The sequence below is a fragment of the Doryrhamphus excisus genome, chromosome 13, assembly GCF_030265055.1.
Source record: "Doryrhamphus excisus isolate RoL2022-K1 chromosome 13, RoL_Dexc_1.0, whole genome shotgun sequence".
Classification (NCBI taxonomy): Eukaryota; Metazoa; Chordata; class Actinopteri; order Syngnathiformes; family Syngnathidae; genus Doryrhamphus; species Doryrhamphus excisus.
Window position 1 is genome coordinate 10,479,748 of NC_080478.1, and position 22,600 is coordinate 10,502,347.

The 22,600-nt window shown below is 39.3% G+C and overlaps 1 protein-coding gene across 1 annotated transcript; it reads left to right on the plus strand.

Annotated features, from left to right (window-relative positions):
- The first annotated feature begins 11 nt into the window (after positions 1-11).
- On the plus strand, positions 12-22,290 carry rnf144aa (ring finger protein 144aa). Its single transcript, XM_058090403.1, has 8 exons — positions 12-553; positions 9,388-9,538; positions 9,748-9,852; positions 10,590-10,650; positions 11,460-11,676; positions 14,768-14,915; positions 15,221-15,310; positions 18,714-22,290. The coding sequence occupies exons 2-8, from the start codon at positions 9,404-9,406 to the stop codon at positions 18,843-18,845; spliced, it is 888 nt and encodes a 295-aa protein (XP_057946386.1). The 5' UTR covers positions 12-553; positions 9,388-9,403; the 3' UTR covers positions 18,846-22,290.
- Positions 22,291-22,600: the final 310 nt, after the last annotated feature.

The following is a 22,600-nucleotide window of genomic DNA, read 5'->3' on the forward strand; positions in this document are numbered from 1 at the left end:
TCTCTCTCTTTCGCTCTCTCTCTCTCTCGCTCTCGCTCTCTCGCCCTCCTTCCCTCCCTAGTCTCCAGCTATGGCGTCCCTGCAGTGGCTTCATTCCCTACCGAGCTTGGCACTACTAATGACTGCGAAGAGGTGGTAAACGCCGCACTATCAATCTCTTTCTCTAGCCGTTCCCCCTCCTTTTTTGTTCTGTTTTTTTTTTACAATAAGGACGTTTGCATGTCGCAGACATTGACGGACATTGCGCACTCTTTACTGAACCGAGAGTTGCTGCTGCTGCTGCTGTTGTTGTGGCTGTGGTGAACAAACAAGCCTTAGCTGTCACGCATCGAGACCACCATTAGGTAGGATTGTTAGTTCATCACAAGGCGAATGCAATGGTGGTGATGTTCACAAGGACCGTGGATGGGCATCCGCCCTCCTGAAATAGACCCTCCACCCCCGTCTCACTCGGCTGGCTGGACGCCCTTTTTGGCTAAATCCAATTCAGGAGATCGTCTTCACCTCTCATATCCTCCTCCAACATCAAGACTGCTTTATCCCAGACAAGCAGGTAAAAGGCGTCTCTTTAAGACTCGTGTTTATCATGCATTGTTTTCATCATGACAGTGAGATCACACTTGGCTGCGATTGTTAACATCATGCATGCTATTTCCAATTTAAAGTAGCAGCTTATTATAGGCAGGCCCGTGAAAGCAGGCTTGACAACACAACATTCCAGTGGGCATTAAGTGCATTGTTGTTTGAGTTAAATAAGATGCCCCTAAAATATTATGCATCCACAGGTCCATCCATGATATATAATCCTCTTTTTGTCTTTTGTGTCAATTTAATGCGCTGACATGACATAATAATGACTAAAATACAGTGTTTGCTGAAAACAAATAATACAAAAAATGGCTCTCACGGAACAGAAACACACTCCCCAGTGGGCCTGGAGGCCATTAGCCAAGCTCCCACAGGAAAGATGAGTTTACTTTAAAGAGTGACGACGAGGAAGATTGTGTTGATGCTCGGTAAAGCTGGACGACTGAATGTCAGTCCAAAGACAAAACACACGATAGATGTCTGAGTATAGTGTATTAAGGGGACATGTTGTCTTTATATGACAAAACAACACTTATTTTTTGAAAATGGATAAGCAAACTACAACTGTTGGCATGTCAAAACCAAAAAAAACAAAGGCGAACTACAAAGTTGTTCCAATACTTATGTGTCCAACATACATTACTTCTAATGAATGCCAACAAAGACAGTTTTTGGTGAGATCCCGTTTCCTTACAAAGTCACATCTCCAACTAGTGGCCTGGCATGCATATTACAGCGAATTTACCCCTTTTTTCAAAATCGTAAGACCAGTAGAAAAATAGCTAGAATTTACCTTTTACACATTTGGATCTTAATAAGGTTTTAAGTAGAGCTCCAGCATGCCAAAAAAAACCAAAAATGCTCAAAAAATTGCAATCCATCCACAAATGTTGTCTGTGGGAATTAAATCAGGGTAACTTACGGGATGGTCCCAAAGAATGATGTTATTCTCCCTGAAGAAGTCCTTGGTCAAGCGAGAATTGTGAACTGCAGCGTTGTCCTGTTGAAAAAAGCCCAGCTGTTACCACACATACAAGAGCCCTCAGTCATCTGCACATAACCAGCCGCCGTTTGATGACCCTGCACCACCTGAAGCTCCACTGTTGCACTGAATGAAAATGCACCCCAGATAATGATGCACTCAAATGGGAACTCAAACAATGTACCAAAATTAGCAATTTTAAGAAACAGTACAAGCAGTGGACGTTTAGAGGGTACAAGGAAGAAGACACCTGAACCCCTGTGCACATACAGTTCTCTTATATTGACTACTGCCTCTTCATACTTTTGTCCATTTATGACATACTGCGATTGACTGGCGACCAGTCCAGGGTGTACCCCTCCTCTCGCCCAAAGTCAGCTAGGATGGGCTCCAGCATCTCCTTGCAACCCTAATGAGGACAAATGGCATAGAAAATGGATGGATTTATGGCACATGTAACGCATGTGGACTGACTTTCAAAATAGCCATCAATTCCATTTTGACACCAGGTTTTGTTAGGAAGTCTCCTTGCCTGCCCCACCTTTGCATTATTCAGCATCATGCATGAAGCTGAGCTATTTCAATGCTGTTAAAATGGACTTTTTACTAGAGGGCTTTCTAAACATGTTATGCTTTCCATTTCTACTCCACACAGTATTTCTGATCTACAGTAATTTGGAACAGAAAGACGGGAGATATTTTGTAGGAGGAGATAAATATAAATACTACGCCTTCGTACAGTTTATCTCAGCTCAAAAACAAACCATGTTTCGTGTTCACACTTCTCGACTGGGAATCATGCCAGCCATTTGGTCTTACAATGTGTGCGTCTATCACTGAAACAATTTCGCCTACACGGCAGAAGAGAACACAGGGTGTCCAGACTCAGACTCTCTTTATTTGGCAATGAGTAACTACGGTAGAAAGGAATAAGTCAAGAGGAGTGGTAGAATGAAATTTGGGCCTACCAGGAGGTGCTACAAGGTGCTACAACCCGTTCTTGCGTAATATGCATTCTTTTAACTTAGTCGACATGAAACAAAATTTTCCCATATAAAATGACGTTAAAGTGTATTTCTCTATGCCAGGGGATGACCTCGAGCTATCATAAAATTTTATTTTGCCTACCAGTGTGCTACTTTGAAGTTTTAAGAGTGTTTGCTGCTAATCCCAGGAATGAGTCAGAATAAACGGCCTTAGAGACTTTTAAGTACAATGAGAGCAGCTTATCTGGTTGTATTATCTGAACATACTTTTGGTCGGCCATTCTGATAACAACAATCAAACACCAGTTAGATCTTGTTTTTGTCACAGAATCCAGTAACTGTTTTGTTTTGTCATATAAATTAAGTTTCCTGCAAATCAGTAAGTGATGAAGAACCTCTTTAGTGGAGGTAATAATGGCTCTAAACACTACACTGCATTTTTGAGGAAGTGTTCAATGGATTTCACTTTTTTGTTTGTTGCACAGACACACATTTCCTCTCCTCATTTCTATCCTTTTGTGTATGTAGAAAACAAAGCCAGCAGCAGGATGTGAACACATTTCCATTTGTAGATTTTGGACTTCCTCCTCCTTGTTCCCCCTACTGTGGGAATACACTACATGACTCTGGCCTTGCTTTAGAATCAAGTGATGACCAACATCAGAGATACAGCAAGGATTGAGAAAAGAGTCAGTTTAGGTGAAATTGCAACTATTCGCAACTATTCGATCTTGCTTCACAAGATGATTGGGTTAAGGCAGGGGTGTCAAACTCATGCCATGGAGGGCCGAGACGCTACAGGTTTTCTTCCCAGCTGGTCACTAAAGCAGGTGATTTTAATGATTAACCCTCCTTTGGTTTGAGGGAAGGAGCTCGTCAATTAAATCACAGAAACTGGTTGGAAAAAAAACCTGCAGTGCTTCGGCCCTCTGTCGACACATGTGGGTTAAGGGTTTGTTTAAACGACAACGATCTAGTCGAGACGGGAATGTTTTTGTTTCACGACAAGACTGGGGCAGGGAATTGTAGTAGCTTGTGACACAAGCTAAGACTTACTATGTGATACATGCTATGACCATACAGTAATGATGCAATAATCAGTATATTGGTGAAAAACAGATGGCAGAGGTGGGGAAAGTCAGTAATGTGTAAGTCCCAAGACAAGACAGTTCAAGTCAAATCCAAAGTCATTGGCTTGAAATCATTATAAGTCATAAACACTATTTCATGTTTACCAAATAAAAGGGCATTTTTAATTTTAATTTATCACGGCTCAAAAATATATTAGTTAATATATCATGCTATTTTGTGGTTGAATGGCCTAGTAGTGAAAACATAATGTATGCATATTAAAGCAAATTTTGAACATAAAAAATGACTAAATGAACAAAAATTCTGATATAAAGCATATAAAGTCACCTTCAATGATGTTTGTATTATTCTCTACAGGTAACTACACAATGGTACATTGCACTGGTCACTAGTTGTAGGTGTCAGTAATGTTACTGTAATGTTTGAGAAACACAAAGATACGCCTTTCGATGACGTATAGGTCGGAAATATGCGACCTGACCGTTTATACTGCAGCCGCATTGCATACATGTTGGATTCATATCTTCATATGAATGATGACTGAGTCGCATTTGGAAAAAATCTAAATTCATATAAATTCAATAATCTAAATAAGTTCACACTGACATGAAAAAAATCGGATACAGGTCGCATATGAGCAAAGACATTGGAATTGACTTGCAGTGTGAAGTCTGTTGTTGTGTCTGCTTTTAATTAAGAATCCATCCATATTTTTCGCATGACATCTTGGAATGACAATAATTTACTGTTTTTTAACGATAATAGTCGCTTTGTCTGTTTTGAATCACTAACCAAATAATGTCAGTTAGCAAAATTCTTTGTGAATTGTTCATTTGGCTGTTTGGATGAGATGTTGTATTCATTTGTCTCTGCCTGCGTCTTTGTTGAGGGGTCTCTCTCCCTTATGCGTCCATAAAAACACCATTGTCCACCGCTGGAGTGACAACAGTCCTCTTTAATGCAGGAGCAGTTCATTTGGCAACATCCATGTTATATGTAATTAATAATTCAGCAAAATGTCAGCCCTCTGCCCCATTATTGAAAGGGTGCTATAGCTCTGCATCACATTTATGAAAAGGTATGCTATTTTTGTCCTTTAGTCTGGTTCTATTCTGCTTTTTATAGGCCAGTGTACTATTCAGTTCTTGATGGTATTGATGACAATGCATTTTAAGAAAAGGAACAACCTGTTTTATAAGCAAACTCAAACAAGTCATTAAAAATTCAGCAAAGCCCGAAGGCATTTTCTTTCTGTCTCCGACATTCTGAATACAACCATTATTGGTTTTCTGTTTCCGACTCTCAGCGACTTGACCTTGTGTTCATTCAATATTATGTTGATAATGGACACAATGAGGGGGAAAAAGGCTTTGTCAGTTTCCTGATTTCTCCTTCCTTTCCTCCCTATTTTTGTTACACTTGTTTTGTATGAAAATTTAAATTCTAATGAGGGCTTTTTAAAAACATAAAACTGCAATATTAAAACTAATGGTGCAACAATTAATATACAACTATTTGGGTCATCGATTGAACGCATCAATTGCGTCTGCAATTGCAGATTGGATGAGCAAGGGAGGGGGTGGTAGAGACTGTATGCAGTGAGAGGGAGTTTTGAGTTGAGTCTGAAGCAAGTTATTGTGCAGTACAATACAATTTTATTAACAGGAGTATAGCAATATGCTGTGTAATGAGAAGCTGTAACTATGTGCTTGGATCATGCTGTAGCTACGTTACTGTATGTGAACTCTGATTACTTATTTTTAATCTGAAAGTTATCTGAAATTTTATTTTAATTTTACACAAATATAGGATATCAACATTTTGTCTCACCTGCAGCAATAGCTTCAAAACACAGTCCTTCCTGTGGCTGAAAGTTCCACTAATATAGGGATTAAGGCCAATGTGATACCTGCCATGAATTAAGGGATGAGAAGGCGGTCGCAGCCTACTAGGTGTTTGCATGATGTCCCTTAAATCCTAGTAAGGGTTAGCTTAAAAGACATTATCCTCTCTTAAATTTAGAGCTTAACACCGAATTTTCATTAGTTTATTTTCAGATTTACATGCTTTTCTCAATTAATAACTCAATGCCTTTAACCTCCCTAACACAGGACCCTAGTTATTCTACTTGTTCAATTGAAACATGCTGTGTTTTGCACCTCAAGTACCACATATCATACTACCAAGGTATACGGTTGACCCAGTAGCTACGAGGCACACAGTAAACATTATTGCTTGCACAATGTGTGATACAAAGTGTAATTCAGAGGGGCACAGAACTGCGAGGTTGTGTGCTGTACTTTATGGCTACTCCTTCCCACGGGATATTTAGTGTGCACTGTAGCAGGAAAAAACAAAACAAAACAGCAGCTCGACAATTTAGGCTGCAACATGCAGAGGCGTGACATTATCAGTGTCTGTCTCGCCACTGAGGATGCCAAAATCCACCAGGGTGGTTATGTAACACTGCGGGGGCATGGACAAACAAGGGCTATGGCCACTCTTGGCAAACCTCTTAGGTCTCTCCCCTCTATGTCAAGGACAGACGCCGACTGTCCACTCTCGCTGTCACTTGCATAAAGACCTTGTCATCGTTCCTGTCCAAAAATAAGGGCCCTGCTTTGGTGCTCAGAGTACATACGTGATGGTATTTAAATTATCCGTGTCATCTATACACGGCCTCAATGTCCCGCCTACTCTTAAAAATAGACTGGCATGCAAACAATTTTCTTTTCTTTTCTTTGCTATGATATTATGAAGTGGGTTTCAACTTAAAGGGGACCTAATGCTCATTTTTGGTCCTTTGTCTTGAGTTGTGGACTCCTATAGAGCAGCTGCACACGATAACCAGCACAGAAAGCCTTCTAGAGCTTCCAGAAGCTGCACCTATTTCTTTGGATTTGTCGCTTCCCGCCAAAACGGTGTGGTTTAACTTATTCCACCCACGACCCGAAGAAACAATTCCTGACTTAATCATAGAAGCAGAGTTTGGGGGAGGGTAGAGAGCATATCTGGCCTAGAGTGTACACATGCCCTTATAAGGAAGCCCACCTATGTGTGACATCACAAATCTCCAGTTTAAAACTCTGAAACCTAGCATTTTGAGGCATCCAAAACATTTTTCAAGGGTCACTTGCAAATGCACAGACCTCATTATTGTAAACTTTGGCATCGTTTAACACAAGAATACAACATTCAAACTCCATTTATAGATCAGAAGAGTGAAATAGGCATAATAGGCCCCCTTTAAAACATCTTTTTCACAGTGTGAACAATGTCTTTGCTTGTCAACAGCATGAAAACTGAACGGTTTTTGAAAACCTACTATTGTTCCTTTATAAACGTTGTAATAATTGTGATAATGGAACTGCTATTACGACTTGGATCTACAAAATTGGAACTACAACAGGGCAATATTAATTGATTTTTAGTTCCTAAAGTGACAGTGTGAACCCTACAAATTGTGCTCCACAAAATCAGTTTTGGGGGGAGTAGGAGTAGTCCGTATTTGTATTCTATTCTCTAATGGGATGATCACCGTACCACACTTTGAAAACCCTTGCTCTAGAATAGAGCTATAAGTGAAACCTAAATCCCCGACTAATTAGCTATGTAGAGTATGCGCCCGGACTATTAAAGCAGAAAAGGTTGGAAGGAACAAGAGGTGACGTCATGATCACTAAGCACGTACTACGGCCCTCACACTCACCAGCTTTTTTTTCTCCTTTAAATTGCCTGCTCTTTTTTAGCATGCCAATACTTGCCATGATTGAATGTACTTTGGAGTTAAATAGGCTCCTTGGTGAAGTTTCTGAAGTATTTCTAACAGTTATATTTTGGATATGTGTCAGCAAGAAATTTATATGTACTTTATATGAACAATGATTTCAGTCTGCAATGCCCACTTCTAAACATGCAGGTCGCTGGCAATGTTTACTTATGGCCAACAAGTAGCAAAAACCTGTATCAGGAATAAACTGATCTACGTATATGTAGGTCTTTAACCATTTACTGTATGTCAAGGTGTGAGTGTTACTTGAGGGGCATTATTATTTGTTTACATGTCACAAGTGCCCCTGGTACAGAGAAATTCATGATATCATAAAGTAAACTTTGTCTCACTGCAACAAGAACAAAGAAACAAGAATTTTTCAATAGAAGTTATCATGCCTCATGTTATGCAATCGGTTATGTGTTTGTGCGTCTTTGTCTAATGGCTATGGAGTCACAGTGGCATGAATGCCGCCTCAATCAGCTAAACAATGAGTACAGTCCCCCTCACAGTATGACCTTTACTGAGGATGAGTGCTTGACCCCCTGATTCATGACATGACCACTGCAGACAACAGGACGCCTGAGCAGAATAACTTTATTTACTAGGAATAACAGAAATAATGCATAACATGAAAATGTGTCTGATTGGATCAAATTATTTGCAAGATTTTGATTATTTTCAATCAGTTACTCTAATGATACTCAGACTGGCAGACCGTAGTCCAAGTCCAGACCTAGACACTTCACCTAGAGTCAATAAATTAAGTTTGACAGGGCGCTTTTATTTTTTTTTAATTTTTTTTCCAACTGTATATTAGCAAAGACCTCGTCTCCACAAAACTGCCCATTTAGACTTTGTGATCGCTGTAATGGACACCTCAATAGAGCATATGTCCACCCATACACTGTATAACATTGTTTTCACGTAAAAAAAAAACATTTCCAAGGTGTGGTGGTTTTTACTGAGCCATGGCACCCCGCCACAATCCATTACATGTAGCACAAACCCTGACTATTTCAACTAGTGGAACATGAGTGGGGAACTGCACTTTTTCACAATCATTCACAATCCTTATGTGAAACATGAACAAATATTTATTTCCCTTTTCTGGAAATTATAACACAGGGACACACCCATTACAGTTTGTACCTGCCGCTTCAATATTTTCAAAATGGATGGTTTTGGCGGTGAGACTGGTAATTATCCTGGGGTTGCATTTTCTGTTACATTTTGCATGTGTAATGTATATGGATGTGAAGAGGTTTAGCTCTGTTTACTTTTTATGTTTGGTGTTTTAGAGTGGTTTATTACATTTTTTTAATAATCTTCAAATGCCCATCCCTACCTCATGATACTGGCATAATTATTATTGATTAAATAATTTTAGATAACAACCTTCCATGTGATGATGTTTTTAAACCACAGAAGCCACACACTCACAAAGCCATCTTTTTAGCCTGTTTGCCTCAGCCTTCAATATTAAATTGGCATTTAAGCCTACGCTTACGAGTTAGGTACCTACGTAATGGAGAGTCATCTCGGCTCACTGCTTACCATTTCACGTGATGGATGCTGACGAGATGGATGAATGCCCTGTGATTTCAGTGAGTCAGACATGAGGTGCTTCTCATTTTGCCTATATTGGTCCTCGTGATTTTTTTCTCCTGCATCCTTCCCTTCACACGTGAGGTTTGATGAGGACATGTTATGGAGGAGTAATTAAGGGAATTAGATTGTATTGAATGTGTTCTTTCTGTGGATTGACATTTTTATGTCAGGTGTTCAGTTGCATCCTTGGTGGGCTTGTACCACTATGTACAAGTTTTTTTTCCACTTGTTGCTGGGCAGATTTTGTGCCTTAAGCCACAATTTGCTGTGAACCAAAGGCCAGAGGCCTTTGACCTTTTTGGCAGAAGTACGTTTTGCTGACAGTCACGTCTTTTCATCTTTCCTGTGTGCTGTAGCTCTGTGGCGTTGAAAATGACCACAGCACGGTACCGTCCCACCTGGGAGCTGGCCGTGGACCCCCTGGTCTCATGTAAGCTGTGCCTTGGAGAGTTCCCACTGGAGCAGATGACCACCATCACGCAGTGCCAATGTGTCTTCTGTACACTGGTGAGCAAATAACTACTCTTCTGTCACTAGAGAAAATGGAGAGCCATATTAAAAAAAAATAAAAACTCTAAATAGTAATGTTTGATAGTTTGCAAGTGTTTCTAACTTTAAATAAGTTTTAACAGTGGCCAAACTTCTGCAACAACTTTCTGAGATGGTATTTATCTTCCCAGTGCATCAATCTGACGCCTGCTTTTTGTTTCATGCAGTGCCTGAAGCAGTATGTGGAACTCTTGATCAAAGAAGGCCTTGAAACTGCAATTAGCTGTCCTGACTCGGCCTGTCCAAAAAGAGGACACTTGCAGGAAAATGAGGTACTGGGATTATGTCATTCAACCTTAAGGGTGACTTCTAGGCAATAAGACCAGCATTACCTGCAGCCTGTCGGGCTTATAAAATTATATCTACAATGTCCCTTAATTTGGTTTTGAAAGCAGTATTTTCCATAAACAAATGTCATTGCCTTGAACAATGAGGAAAAAGCCAGCACCGCAATTGCACACGGACATGCATAGAATTTCTCAGAAATAATCAAATTAGTGGGAGCTTATAGGAGGCCTATTATGTACGTTTTTCGGCCTTTTGTATTAAGTTGTGGACTCCTACACAGCACACAATAACCAGCACAGAACGCTTTCTAGTTCTTCCAGAATCTGCACTTATTCAGCTGTATTTCTTTGGATTTCTTGCTTCCCTCGAAAACGACCTGCTGTAATGTCTGCTTTTAACATACAGCCATATGTGTGTCATAAGACGAAAGCAGTTTGCTGATATTAAGTTGAGATTAAAAACAGGGCTACAGCTATCGTAGGGTCCTACGAAATCCATTTTATTTTTTCCAAAATTCTGTCACTTTTTTTAATTTAGCTTGTTTTTCCTTTTACAGTTAAATTTTACCACTATCGCGTTTTCTTTTTGTGTCAGTGAATTTTCAGGATTTATACCTTATCGATTTAGAAACTTAGCATTCTGTGTATTTAATTGCTTTAGCAGCCTGTGCCTATAAATATGCACATTCCTCATTATTTCTGCTTGGTTTCTGTCCTTGTAGATTGAGTGCATGGTGGCCACAGAGATGATGCAGCGATACAAGAAGCTCCAGTTTGAACGAGGTGAGTCAATACAAAAAAAAGAAAAGAGGGTAATGACGTCCTTATTATTGGCTTCAGCGGGATGATAGTGTGCGCAGCGACAGCCAATGAGACGATCACGTGGACCCCTCTGCCCCCCTCCCAGCACTCCTCCCTCCTACTAGTGTATTGCATGGCCACACAAAAAGGATGACAACAATGGAGGCTTGCAGCACGTGTAGCTGCACTGGGTGTCTTTGTTCAGCTAAGAGAAGATCTCAACGGCATCAATCATTACGCTAGCCATGACATTCATTGCAATCTGGAAACTCTAGAAACCTTTTGTGTCATTGCACAGCACAAAAGAATAAGGTAAACTGTCATCATGGAGTGAGCATTTTGCACTTATAAAGTGCTTAATATTTAAAAATCTACAGGTCTATTTCGAAAGGATCCAATGCAGGAAAGATGACTGCTGTGATGTGTTGTCTGACTGACTGCTTTAATTGCGCTCATGCTTATCAGCACATTTGCTGCCACGGAGAACAGTAACCAAGCAACGCAGTCATACTTTAATGGCACTCACCATGCAGGTCATCCGCCTACATCCTGGAACACAATGTACATTGAAGTCTGCAGCCTACAAGAGTACAAGAACAACTGCACACTTAATTATCCACATATTTGTATGTTTGTAGTTATGTTAATCCCTCATATTCATCTTTTGAAGCATATTTTGGCACACACAGGTTTAACACAGTTTAAAGAGTAATCTAATAATGTCAGAGCGACAAGTAGTAACGTTTTTAGGACGTGCCAATGACGGCGTCTTACTTATTTTGTGTCATTAGAGGTGCTCTTGGATCCTTGCCGGACGTGGTGCCCCTCCTCGACCTGCCAGGCTGTGTGCCAACTGAAGGATGCCGACTCTCCAACGCTTCCCCAGCTGGTCCAATGTGCCGTTTGCGCTCTGGAGTTCTGCTCGGCCTGCAAGGCCAACTGGCACCCGGGTCAGGCCTGCCCGGAGAATAGCCTTCCCATCACCTCCTTCCTACCAGGAGAGAACAGGTATTGTTTCTTAACTGCGTTATCTGGGGTCACATTCTTGCAGGCTTGTGTTGTGATGACCCACCGTGGTGGGGCCTTTATATATTTTAAACATGATCAAACAACATAACACTGACCCAGTTTGCTTAATGGAATTCAAAGTGAAGCACAGCTAAGACCTTTTATCAGCATGTCAAAAAGAATTCCTACTATGACAGCAACCTTCAATCTTTTTTCACAATTTCTGTTGCTGACTGCTGGGGGTTGTAACAATGCCAGTCTTCCTCCTAGCTCGATCTCCTCTTGCTCCCTCTGGTGTACAGAGGTAGCATTGCACATTGATGACGCGCCGCGAAAATCGGTTTTGTTAGTGTTTTAAATCAGCAAAATACGGCAAGATACTGCAACTATTACATGTTATCATTAGTGTACGTGTCAATGCATGATCACAGCATGTATATCAAATGATGCGACATTGTTAAAGTTGGTTTTATTTTAGAGGGCTTCATAGACGGAATAGTTGTGTCCCAATGACAACATTGTAAGCTTGACCGTATTAACTTGTTTTCTTGTGAAGAACATGGAAAGAAATATGTGTTCATGTTTCATATAGGATTGTGAATGATGGGCAAAATTCCAAAAAAGTGCAGTTCCCCTTTAAATGCAGTAAATTGTACTTCCACAGTAAGAGTTCCGATCGTGAGAGATTAAAATATCCACTTATTACTAATGTGCACAGTTTTTCGGTTTGTTTAGACCACTCATTAATGCATAATGAAGATGCTGTAGTGATTTTCAGAGTGTTAGTGAATGCCCCTCGCTTTTGTATGCTGACAATGAGGAAATTTTGTTCCCAGGATGAGGACTGGAGAGTTTGCGAGTTGGCGATACATATACGCTGTTGGAATTGCACTGTTGTTGATGTGTTGAGGTCAGAATAAAGTTATTAAAGTGCGGCAGAGTCTGTGTGCCTCTGCCATCATAACAGAGAGATGTGACTTTACATCATGCGCTTGTGTTAATGAGGCAAAAAAATGTAATGAAATGAAATAAATTAGTTAAATAAGTTACTGAGACACTATTTTTGACAGCCCTAAAAAATGATAATAAAATCCAGTTCATATAACTATATAGCGCTATTGGTTGGTCTTGACTTGTTGACAAGTAGCGATCAATACTTTATAGTGTGCCCACCTCCTTACCTTTTATTGCCATTGCTGTATTCAGGAAATGCATTCATAGATTTAATCTGACTGTTGGACGGGATGACTCTCCTGCAACAATAAATAAGAAGATATAAAATAATATGCTGCAACTACAGTACAGTCTAACCTGGGCACGATGCCCACTTCAAGGGGGTTCAGAAAGGGGCTGCCCCGAGACACACAGCACGCGGCTGACCTATTTCTCTCTGCTATCCTCTTACTGTGGAAAAAGTCATTAGGCCTGTAAGGCTTCCTCTATCAGAGGCCACCATGGAGAGGATTAACAAGTCTACTCTTAGACTTCACACTTGTTGACTGCATACTCATGCTGCTTTGCACACCTGACCTTTTATTCTGATGTTTAAGTGCACTCTGAGGACAAACCAAGAATCAAGCAAGCTCTAAATTATTTACATTATTGGAGGGCTGTTATGTGGCTTTATTTGCCACTCCTGTTGGACAAAGAATGTTAAAAGCAGCCTGTTGGACTGGCGTATGTAGAGTTTGCTCCAGAAACAACAGGATGTGGAGAACTCTTACCACACAAAAATGGAGCAATCCTGTTTTGCTGGTTCACAATGGCAATCAGGTGTCATGAGCACATGCATGCAGAGAATGTTGATGACGTTGAATGTTTTTTTTTTTTTGCCTTTGATCAAAGATAAAATTGGTAACAAAACATGTTATGACTCCTATTTAGTGCAGTTACTGAATCTCAATGTTTGCATTTTCTACATGACTTTTGTGTAAGTAATGAAACAAAAGTGGTTGTCTGTGTAGCACTATAGAATGTGCATACAGGAAGCAGGGTGCAAATTACAAGCTCAGTCTGGAGTTGCTAACAGTCATTTCCCACCAGAATCAGTGGGTCTACCCGAGTTTTTTCAACAATGGTAGTCCTGCAAACAACGTGTAATGACCACATTACACGTTACTGATGCTGTAGAAAACTTAATGCTAAAATGCTAATGCAACTTACCATTGAGATACGTCTAGAAATAACCTCTTTTCTTGAGAAACTGTCCAGTATCTACCTCCGAATCAGATTTGGGATCCAGCATATATGACTGTGTGTTAAAAGTGGACATTTTAAAAAGATAAATTGTATTTATTATCAACTCCTATACTGTTTATCAACTCCTATAAAGTTAGGAGTTGATAGGAGTTGATAGTTGACAGCTATTGGCACAACACCGGAAGTCCTTGGGAGTGTGACCAACCACGGCAGAGTGGGCTTGCCTGGAGGTTTTCGCGGGAAGCACAAAGCCAAAGAAATACAGCTTGAATGCAGATTCTGGAAGATCTAGAAAGCTTTTTGTGCTGCTTAGTCTGTGTAGCTGCTCTATAGGAGTCCACAACTCAATACAAAGGGTGGAAAAATTTGCATAATTGGTCACCTCCAGAAGTCCAACTTTTTGTGCGATGGTTGGCTTCCTCTGCCTTTCGGATGCAGAATGTTTTGCAGACATTGTGGGTTTTGGCAGGGAGAAAACTTGCAAACATACAGAGTTCACAGTTACACGGTTAGCTGTTTGCTAGCTGAACACAACAGGAGATGGCCATAGGAACGCAGGACGCAGAACACAATGCGCCTGCAATATTGCACAGCAATACAGCAATACACTGTAACAACACTGCATATCATCAGTGTAGCTCAACTGGAGTCCATGACGGCACATGATGCTACCTGGGGGAAGCAAATACAACATGTAGAAGTCCCCTCTCCAGTTGACCTTGTCTACCATCGGGGCAAATAGTAGGTGCAAGTCTACAATCCTACATCTAATTATCTTATGCAAGTGTAACTAATGTAGTGGCCTGTGATTTTAACAGATAGAACATGTGCGGAGGTGCTGTGTAGAGCTTGTTTGGAATGTGGATCATATCAACGTGTCTTTTTGTTGCAGCCCGTTCTACAAGAACGAAGAGGACGACGCGCCCATCAAACGCTGCCCTAAATGCAAAGTTTACATTGAGAGGGACGAAGGCTGTGCACAGATGATGTGTAAGAACTGCAAGCACGCCTTCTGCTGGTACTGTCTGGAATCCCTGGATGTGAGTTAACTCTCATCTCCCACTTTGTAAGCTGTAATAATTGTGTGTTCAAGCACTATTTATTTAGGAAGCTGTAGATGGGAAATGATGTAATTGCATGGTTTTTTTTTCCCCCCCTCGTATTCCATCACAAGACTCATACAGATGCTGCTGCTTCTTATGTAATCTCAGTTGTACAAGCACAGCCATCTGGGTCACTTGGGTCCTTTTTAAAGTAGCCATTTTTATTGTCTTGCACAACAGCTGCCCACGCCTTTTCAGACTGTAATCTGTATTGTGTGTGCGTGTGTATGTGTGTCTGACAGGATGACTTCCTCCTGATCCACTATGACAAAGGGCCGTGTCGAAACAAACTGGGCCACTCCAGGGCGTCTGTTATCTGGCACAGAACCCAGGTGAGAAACACTGCTCCCCTGGCTCGCACTCAGACCATAGTGTGACCGTGCACGTGTGCTGCCTCCCTCTCGACGCCTGAACCCCTGCCCGACACACACATATATACATACACACCATGCAGTCACTCACTGTGTTCTTGACAGTACAATGGAGAAAAGGACAACCAGCTCTGTGTCCCGCTGTCTCCATCCTAAGCCTATTGTGGGCACCTTTTCACACATCCGCAAAGGTTTATATAACCAAGGTTGTGCTCTACCTATTTGCTAGTAAATACACCTAGACCACCGACATCCACAAAGGCTTAAACATTTGCTAAATCAAGCACATTAATCTCAAATTAAAATCAAGTACGGTTTTAGCCAAGAGAACAGTAAAGCACAGGCCACCACTAACGTACTACTTGCTGGTTCACAGAGGATGATGTAACACTTTTTAAATGAGTAGACAGTGACATTTTCATTCTAGGGAGGACTGTTCCATGACTTAAATGCCAAAAAAATTGGATCGGCATCAAAATGTATGAGGTTCTTCCACTGCCCGCCCCGACAAAAATGTATGTGGATTTTATTTCCCCCAGTAATTCACTAAGTCACTGACTGATGAAGTCATGAACCATCAATAGAAAAAAACGAATCTGATGAGATTTTATAAATGGTTACATGCATTCTTGTTAAATGTAATTTGTTAAAAACAAACTGACAGACTGGTCTTATTTGTAAAAATGTGAAAAATATTATGTACAATAGTACCTTGTTTTTCCCAGCCATTTTTCCAAAAAACGATTTCTTGTTGAGAAATGCAAGATCTTTGTAGTTAGGGCATAGAAAAAACAGCTAATAACCTTCTAAATAATGTTTGTAACCTTTTAGAGCCCTCTAGACACCAACTAACACCCCTATAGTCACCTTTACACTCGTATTACCCAGATTGACTGTTTTTCTCACTTTTTTTCCACTGCTGATTACTAAAGAATGGAAAATGGTAGAAACAAAGTTTTTATTCTGATGAAAGATGAGTTGAAACATTCCTTTTGTATATACCTCGTCTACATAGACCCAGAACACAATATTCTGTGTGCCTTCAAAAATCAAAATACAAAATCACATAAAAAATGGCTGGGATTGAATGAGTTAATGAGAAAACTAATCTGCTATAACGCAGATAAAAATGATACATATTTCGTGTAATATATTTATTCATATATTTTCTTTTTCATTTTAACTAACTGACTAGCTAGCGTGGCTAAAATGCTGTTATGTGCTATCCTAAGTAACTAGCTAATGAGCAACCTAATTAGCTAGCCAGCTATGATGCTGTTTTCTGTAAAAAATAAAAAAAATCTTTCTATTTTTATTCCATCAAAATGTTTTGTGGATTTATTTGCCATAATTATAATTATCTAACCAGCTAGCTAACACAGCTAAAAATGCAATTATTAATTTACAGAACCCAACTGGATAGGACGTTGCCAACAAACCACACTTATAAGATTGATATAATTCTTATTTAGACAAGATGTCTGCATGGTGTTGTCTCCTTCTTATACAAGGTGGCATCTGTTGCCCAGTGGGGCAGGCTGAGTCACACAATTACACTTCAGCTGGTGGGGAGCGAGCTACAATCTCACTGGTGTGTGTGTCTTTGTTTGGCTCTCCTCATTTCACCCCCGCACTTCCTCATAAATATAAAGGTTGCACCAGAACGACCTTACAAAGCTGACAACTGCTTCAATCTCATAATGTCAAATCATTTTGGTCCTCTGTTAGACTTAGACATGGTCTCTTACTGTAGTCAGAGTGTTATATCAGTGTATGTACAGGCATCTGTGTGTGTGTATTTTATGAAGTAGTAATCCAGTTAATGTTTTCACTAAACAAACAAGACTTATTTGAGTACTGTGTGTCTGACCGCAAAAGAGGAGCAATGGCATCCTGGTATTTTCATGGCGCTGTTTGTTGCATGTTATGTCGGTTGGAGCTTTCATCTTCCTGGTGTTTGTCTTCCCCTTGTGGTCGTGTCAAAAACAGCACCTTGCCCCCCTCAGCTGTCTGTATTCGTAAACACCTGGTGAATACATGTTTTCAAAATGAAAGAGACTTTGAGAGTTAAATTAAATAATCATGTTTCGAACTAATAATTGTCATTAAATTATTAAACATTTTGGCACATTAGACACTTAAGGGATTGAAACGAGTATATGAAATGTTTTTCTGACCTCTGCTGGGCAATTTGATGTACTGCAAAGCTTTGTTTCTACCAGCCAGTTCAATTAGTTCAAATAGCCATTGTTTTTTTTTATAATAATTTTGGAGTTGCACTGAAATCTAATAATTCTTTAAAAGTACATTTTATATTTGTAAACCAAGAGTGTCGAAAATGTTGCCTGCAGCTATTTTTTCCAAATTGTTTGCGGCACATGAATAAAACAATGCAAATAAAGAAATGTATAACAAAAATATCACATCAAAAATACAATTTAGCAGAAAAAAGAGTCAAAGTCAAAATATTGAGAGAAAAACATAATCTAAAAAGAAAAAGTAGAGAAATAAAGTTAGAAATATTGAGAAAAAATGTGAGAAAACAAAACTAAAAAAAATCAAGTTAGCTTGAAGGAAGGTGTATAGTGGTAAGAGAAAAAAGCCAAAATGTTATAGGAATAAAGTCATAATAACAAGAAGAAAGTTGAAATATTTGGAAAATAATTAAAAAAACATTTTATGAGAATAATATAAAACTATAGAGAGGAAGGAGTTGTATTTTAGCAGGAAGAAAATTGCAGTTTTACAAGAGTAATCTGGTTATATGAGGAAAAGTAATGCCATTTTAGTAGCATAGAGTTGAAATAATAAAAGAGAAAAGCTAAAAATATGACAAAAAACTTAAATAACATAATATAACGCAAATCAGTGAAAATATTATGGCAATGAGAACTTTGAAATAATTGGAATATTAAAAAATCAATAGCAAAAATTGGGAAAGGGGAGTGTCATAATAATAGGCTTTTTCACCTATGTATAACACAAAGCTGAGATGCAATTGTTTTTCAATATAGTATATACATATATTTTCTTTGTATGCCTTTGTATGTGTTTATTTACAATATATCAAGCTATCAGGAAACATAATTAATGTTTTTTTTTTTCATCACTTGTGCACGTTATAAGGCTCGTGCATGTGGGTCAACCGCTGCAGGAAATGAAACTGACACATGTTCTCTTATTAAGACATCATAATATCCTTTGACTTAAACCCCAAAATTCAGTTTTACCCATTCATAAACAAATGCTGAAGCCAACGTTTTTGAAAATCTCTACTGTATGTATGAACGAGAGGCCATACATCCATAGGCCATATATCTGTATTTGTGTGGACATGGTCTCATGCGGTGTTTACTTCTTCCAGGTTGTGGGGATCTTTGCAGGGTTCGGCCTGCTCCTGCTGGTCGCCTCCCCCTTCCTCCTCCTGGCTACGCCCATCGTCCTGTGCTGTAAGTGCAAGTGCAGTAAAGGTGACGATGACCCCTTGCCCACCTAAAACGCAGCCCCTGATGACGTGCAAAGCCACTCAAAAAGGATGGGGTCATCTTACTGCGGTTCCCCTCCTCTTCTCTTTCCACACTGTTGTTTTGTTTTTCATTTTCTGGGCTGAGCCTGCACGACAGCTGCTTTGGGATCCATCGCTCTGCATGGTAGATGCGCAGTTTGGCCCTAAAGAGGGGTGAAAAAATTGGTGGTGCCGCTTCAAGTGGCTTTACGAGATAACTTTATCTCATGTATGGACAGAGGACTGCTCTTATTGTACGTCACCAACCACCACCACCATGTAGCTCTACAGGATCAGTCCAGTAGCATTAGAGGTGCACCAGGCATGTTTGGTGTTGACTCAGTTTGCACACACGATATCTGACTGAGATAGAGACTACCCTCTCTTGATGATGTCACTGTTTTATAACCTCATGCTTTTAAATGGAACTGAGTCTACTGTCTGTCTTTGTCGGAAACCTTTATTCATTTAAAGGGGATGCCCGCTCTAATGTATACACTTGTGGAGTGGTGCTCCCCTTTAAATCAAGCAAAGCCAATCAGATAACTTTTTTTTATGTCCCTCAGGGACGTTTATCCTTTAATACGCCACCGACCACTCCAATGTGGTTGTTTTAGCCAAAATAGAAACAAGTAGCCTTAAGAATTGACAATAGCCACAAGCAGGCATTCCCCCCCATGTGTCCAAATAATCATCCCAGGGAAAATGTGTACAATAAGCCCCGATGATCCTAAGATGTCATGCACATGTCATGCTGTTAATAGCCATACAAAAGTGATGTTCCGTCCTATTATTACCAAGGGTTTGTATTTCTTAAGTCTTTTAAGAGTCCCGTCAACCTTCACCTCTTGGAGACATAACAAATAGCCCCAAATTGCAAACTTGCATATGTTAGTGGTCCAAAGTTGTCAGTGTTTTGTTTTTTCTTGGTCGTTAACAAACTTCCAGCAGCAAGCAGCTGCTCCCTTTTAACACGGGAGCAACAGAAGACCCTGTACAGATATTGATATTAATGAATGTTCACTTTATGGGGGCACGTTGCTATTAAGCTGCTCTGATCTATATCACTTTATCTATGCAAGTTTGTACATTCTCCTCATGTAAAATGTGTGCCAACAATTTGGTCTAGAACAACAACAACAACTGATTTCCTGTTTAAAGAAAGCCGCAGAATGTCGTTCATGCATTTGCATGTCATGGGAATAAATGTATTTCCTCAAATAGTGGCCTCCACTCAGCTGATGTTTACCCAAAATGGTCCCTCCCATAAAAGTGTGTCCCATGAAACCATAGCCATTATTTGTTTCATGTTTTTATTTTTGATTAGCTATATTTTCCAAAAATTCTATGTGGTCAATTATTGTTTTTTTTGTGTGATTATTTTTGGGGCAGGATAGAAACACGGGGGGGGGGGGGGGGGGGCAGAAAATTATGTGTTTGGCGGAAGTCTGAGCTTTTCTTCCTGATACAAAATGCAGCCAAAACACACTCAAAAAAGTGTGTCAAATGTTGTCAAGCAGTTAAGAAATGTGATGGCCTCTTTTTTTTTTCCCAGAAAGCGTCAAGGTGACTTTCATCTAATATTAAAAAAAACAAAAAATGTAAAATTATTATTTATCAAAATGTACAAATAAAGACCTTACTCCTTATAGATGCCCCATATTTGCAGTTGACTTAATAAACTCCCTGGCCACTATATGAGGAAATAATGTATTTATAGAGTATTTTTTCCCTGTTTTCTTTCAGATTATCTTTGGTTTCTCAAGAGTTGAGCAGTTTTAGTCCCAGCCAAGTGAACTGATCCAAACTATCTGATGCAAGGACACAGGGCCATAGGTTCCATAGGCCATCTGGAGGCCATTCAGTTGTGTTGTCGATGATCTGAAACTACTTTTGTGTACTACTTGGAATTGGAAATTAGAATAAAAAATTACTGTATATTATAAAATATGACTTGAAAATTTGCAGGCACAATTTGATTTGAAAATAATTTGAAAAATGACTTAGTAATATGACTTTAAACTGCACAAAAAATTAATTAATTAAAGTGCATACAGTTGTTTTGATGTACACACAAAAATATAACATTAAAATTACATACAAATAAATTACAAATAGAATTTTAAAAGCTATATTTTTGAAATAAAAAATATATAATCCATTTAATTTGATCTTTAAGTTGATCCAATACTTGGCTGGGACTACACACTGTTTAAAATACAATACGCGTATTTGATCCACACATATTTCCATATTTCCACTGTTACATTATTGTACTATTTACGTTGTCCATTACTATTCTGGTGGAGTTCATGTAGCACATGGGTTGAAAGTGTGGCTACGGTTACCAAAAACAGCATGACAACAGTAGCTATTTCAGCTTCAAAGTAGCTCCAACATCTGCAGCTCCCTCTTTGTCCTGACCAATGGTTCTTTTGTCGTATTAGTAGCCTTAAGTTTGGAGTATCTTGTAGCCCTTTTTACTCTCCTATGTAAAAGCATGATGAAACATCATTTGGCTAATTTTTTCAACCCCAAAATGTTCTTTTTATTCCCATAAAGGTGATTTGATTTTTCTTTTAATATGACAATCGTGCCAAGCAGATTTCCTATAGTGAGAGGGTGGGAGTTGTCTACTGTATGTGCATTTTGGCCATGTATTTGTAATGTAATAGCAGTTTTTACAGGGTGGGAAAATATCCTAATGCTTCTTCAATGTGAGCGCTGCACTGTATTTGGGTTTTCATTGGTTATGTTGTTTATATGGAGCTGTCATTTGTGTGGTGCCTGGTGTGTTTCATGGAGATAGCTTCCTTTGTTTTAACTTTACATATCAAGGGTTGGTGAGAAGAAAAACAAGAATGTCCCATTTACAGTACATCTTGAGCAGGCACCAAATGACGTCAAATAAAACCCTTTTTCTGTTACTATAAGTCTTTTAATGCCATCCTCATTTAATATATTCATAAGTCCAAAGGCCAAACTCTTCAATCGTAGTGCAGAATGACTTGCTTTGCTACACAATAGCAGCTGGAAATGTTTTCAGCATAGGTGTTAATAAGTAAGGGCTTCAATGCAAAGCAAACAAAGTGTTTCTTGCCCTCACAATTTATATTATACAACCTGTCAAGAGATTAAGCTATTTATATCAGAAATATCCTCATATTTTAGCATCTTTTTAAGGAACATTTTCAGCCATATGTTGTGCAAAATTGGTGGGCCGACCTCCACTTACCTGTATGTTACATTTGATTTATTTTCTACACCTCTGTCACATATTTTTATTTTATTTTATTTGACAGTTGGTTGCTAACAAAAGATGACGTTGTAAAGTGACATTTGTATCAGTTCTGTACGACTTGGGTTCCGTATACAGTATATCTACAGTTCCACTAACACTGTGATTCCAGGTATTAAATGTTGTTTTCTTGTGTTATTCTCTTCTCTGTATTCCTGCAAACCAACCTGATAACATGATGTTAACACAAGTCTTGATACTGACGTTTGGTGCCCTCTGGCGGGCAAATTAATTATTTGCATAATTCAACTCAATGTCAACTCTGGTTGCCATCAGGCTTCAACTAATACTAATAAGCTGTATATGAATAAGAACGGTTAAAAGCATCATATAGTGTGTGTGCTGGAGTCAGGAACCTTTTTAGCTAAGAGATGCATTTTTGTGAGAGTCGTACCATATTTTTCTAAACAATGAATACAACTGAAAGCGTGCATTTTTAAGACCAACA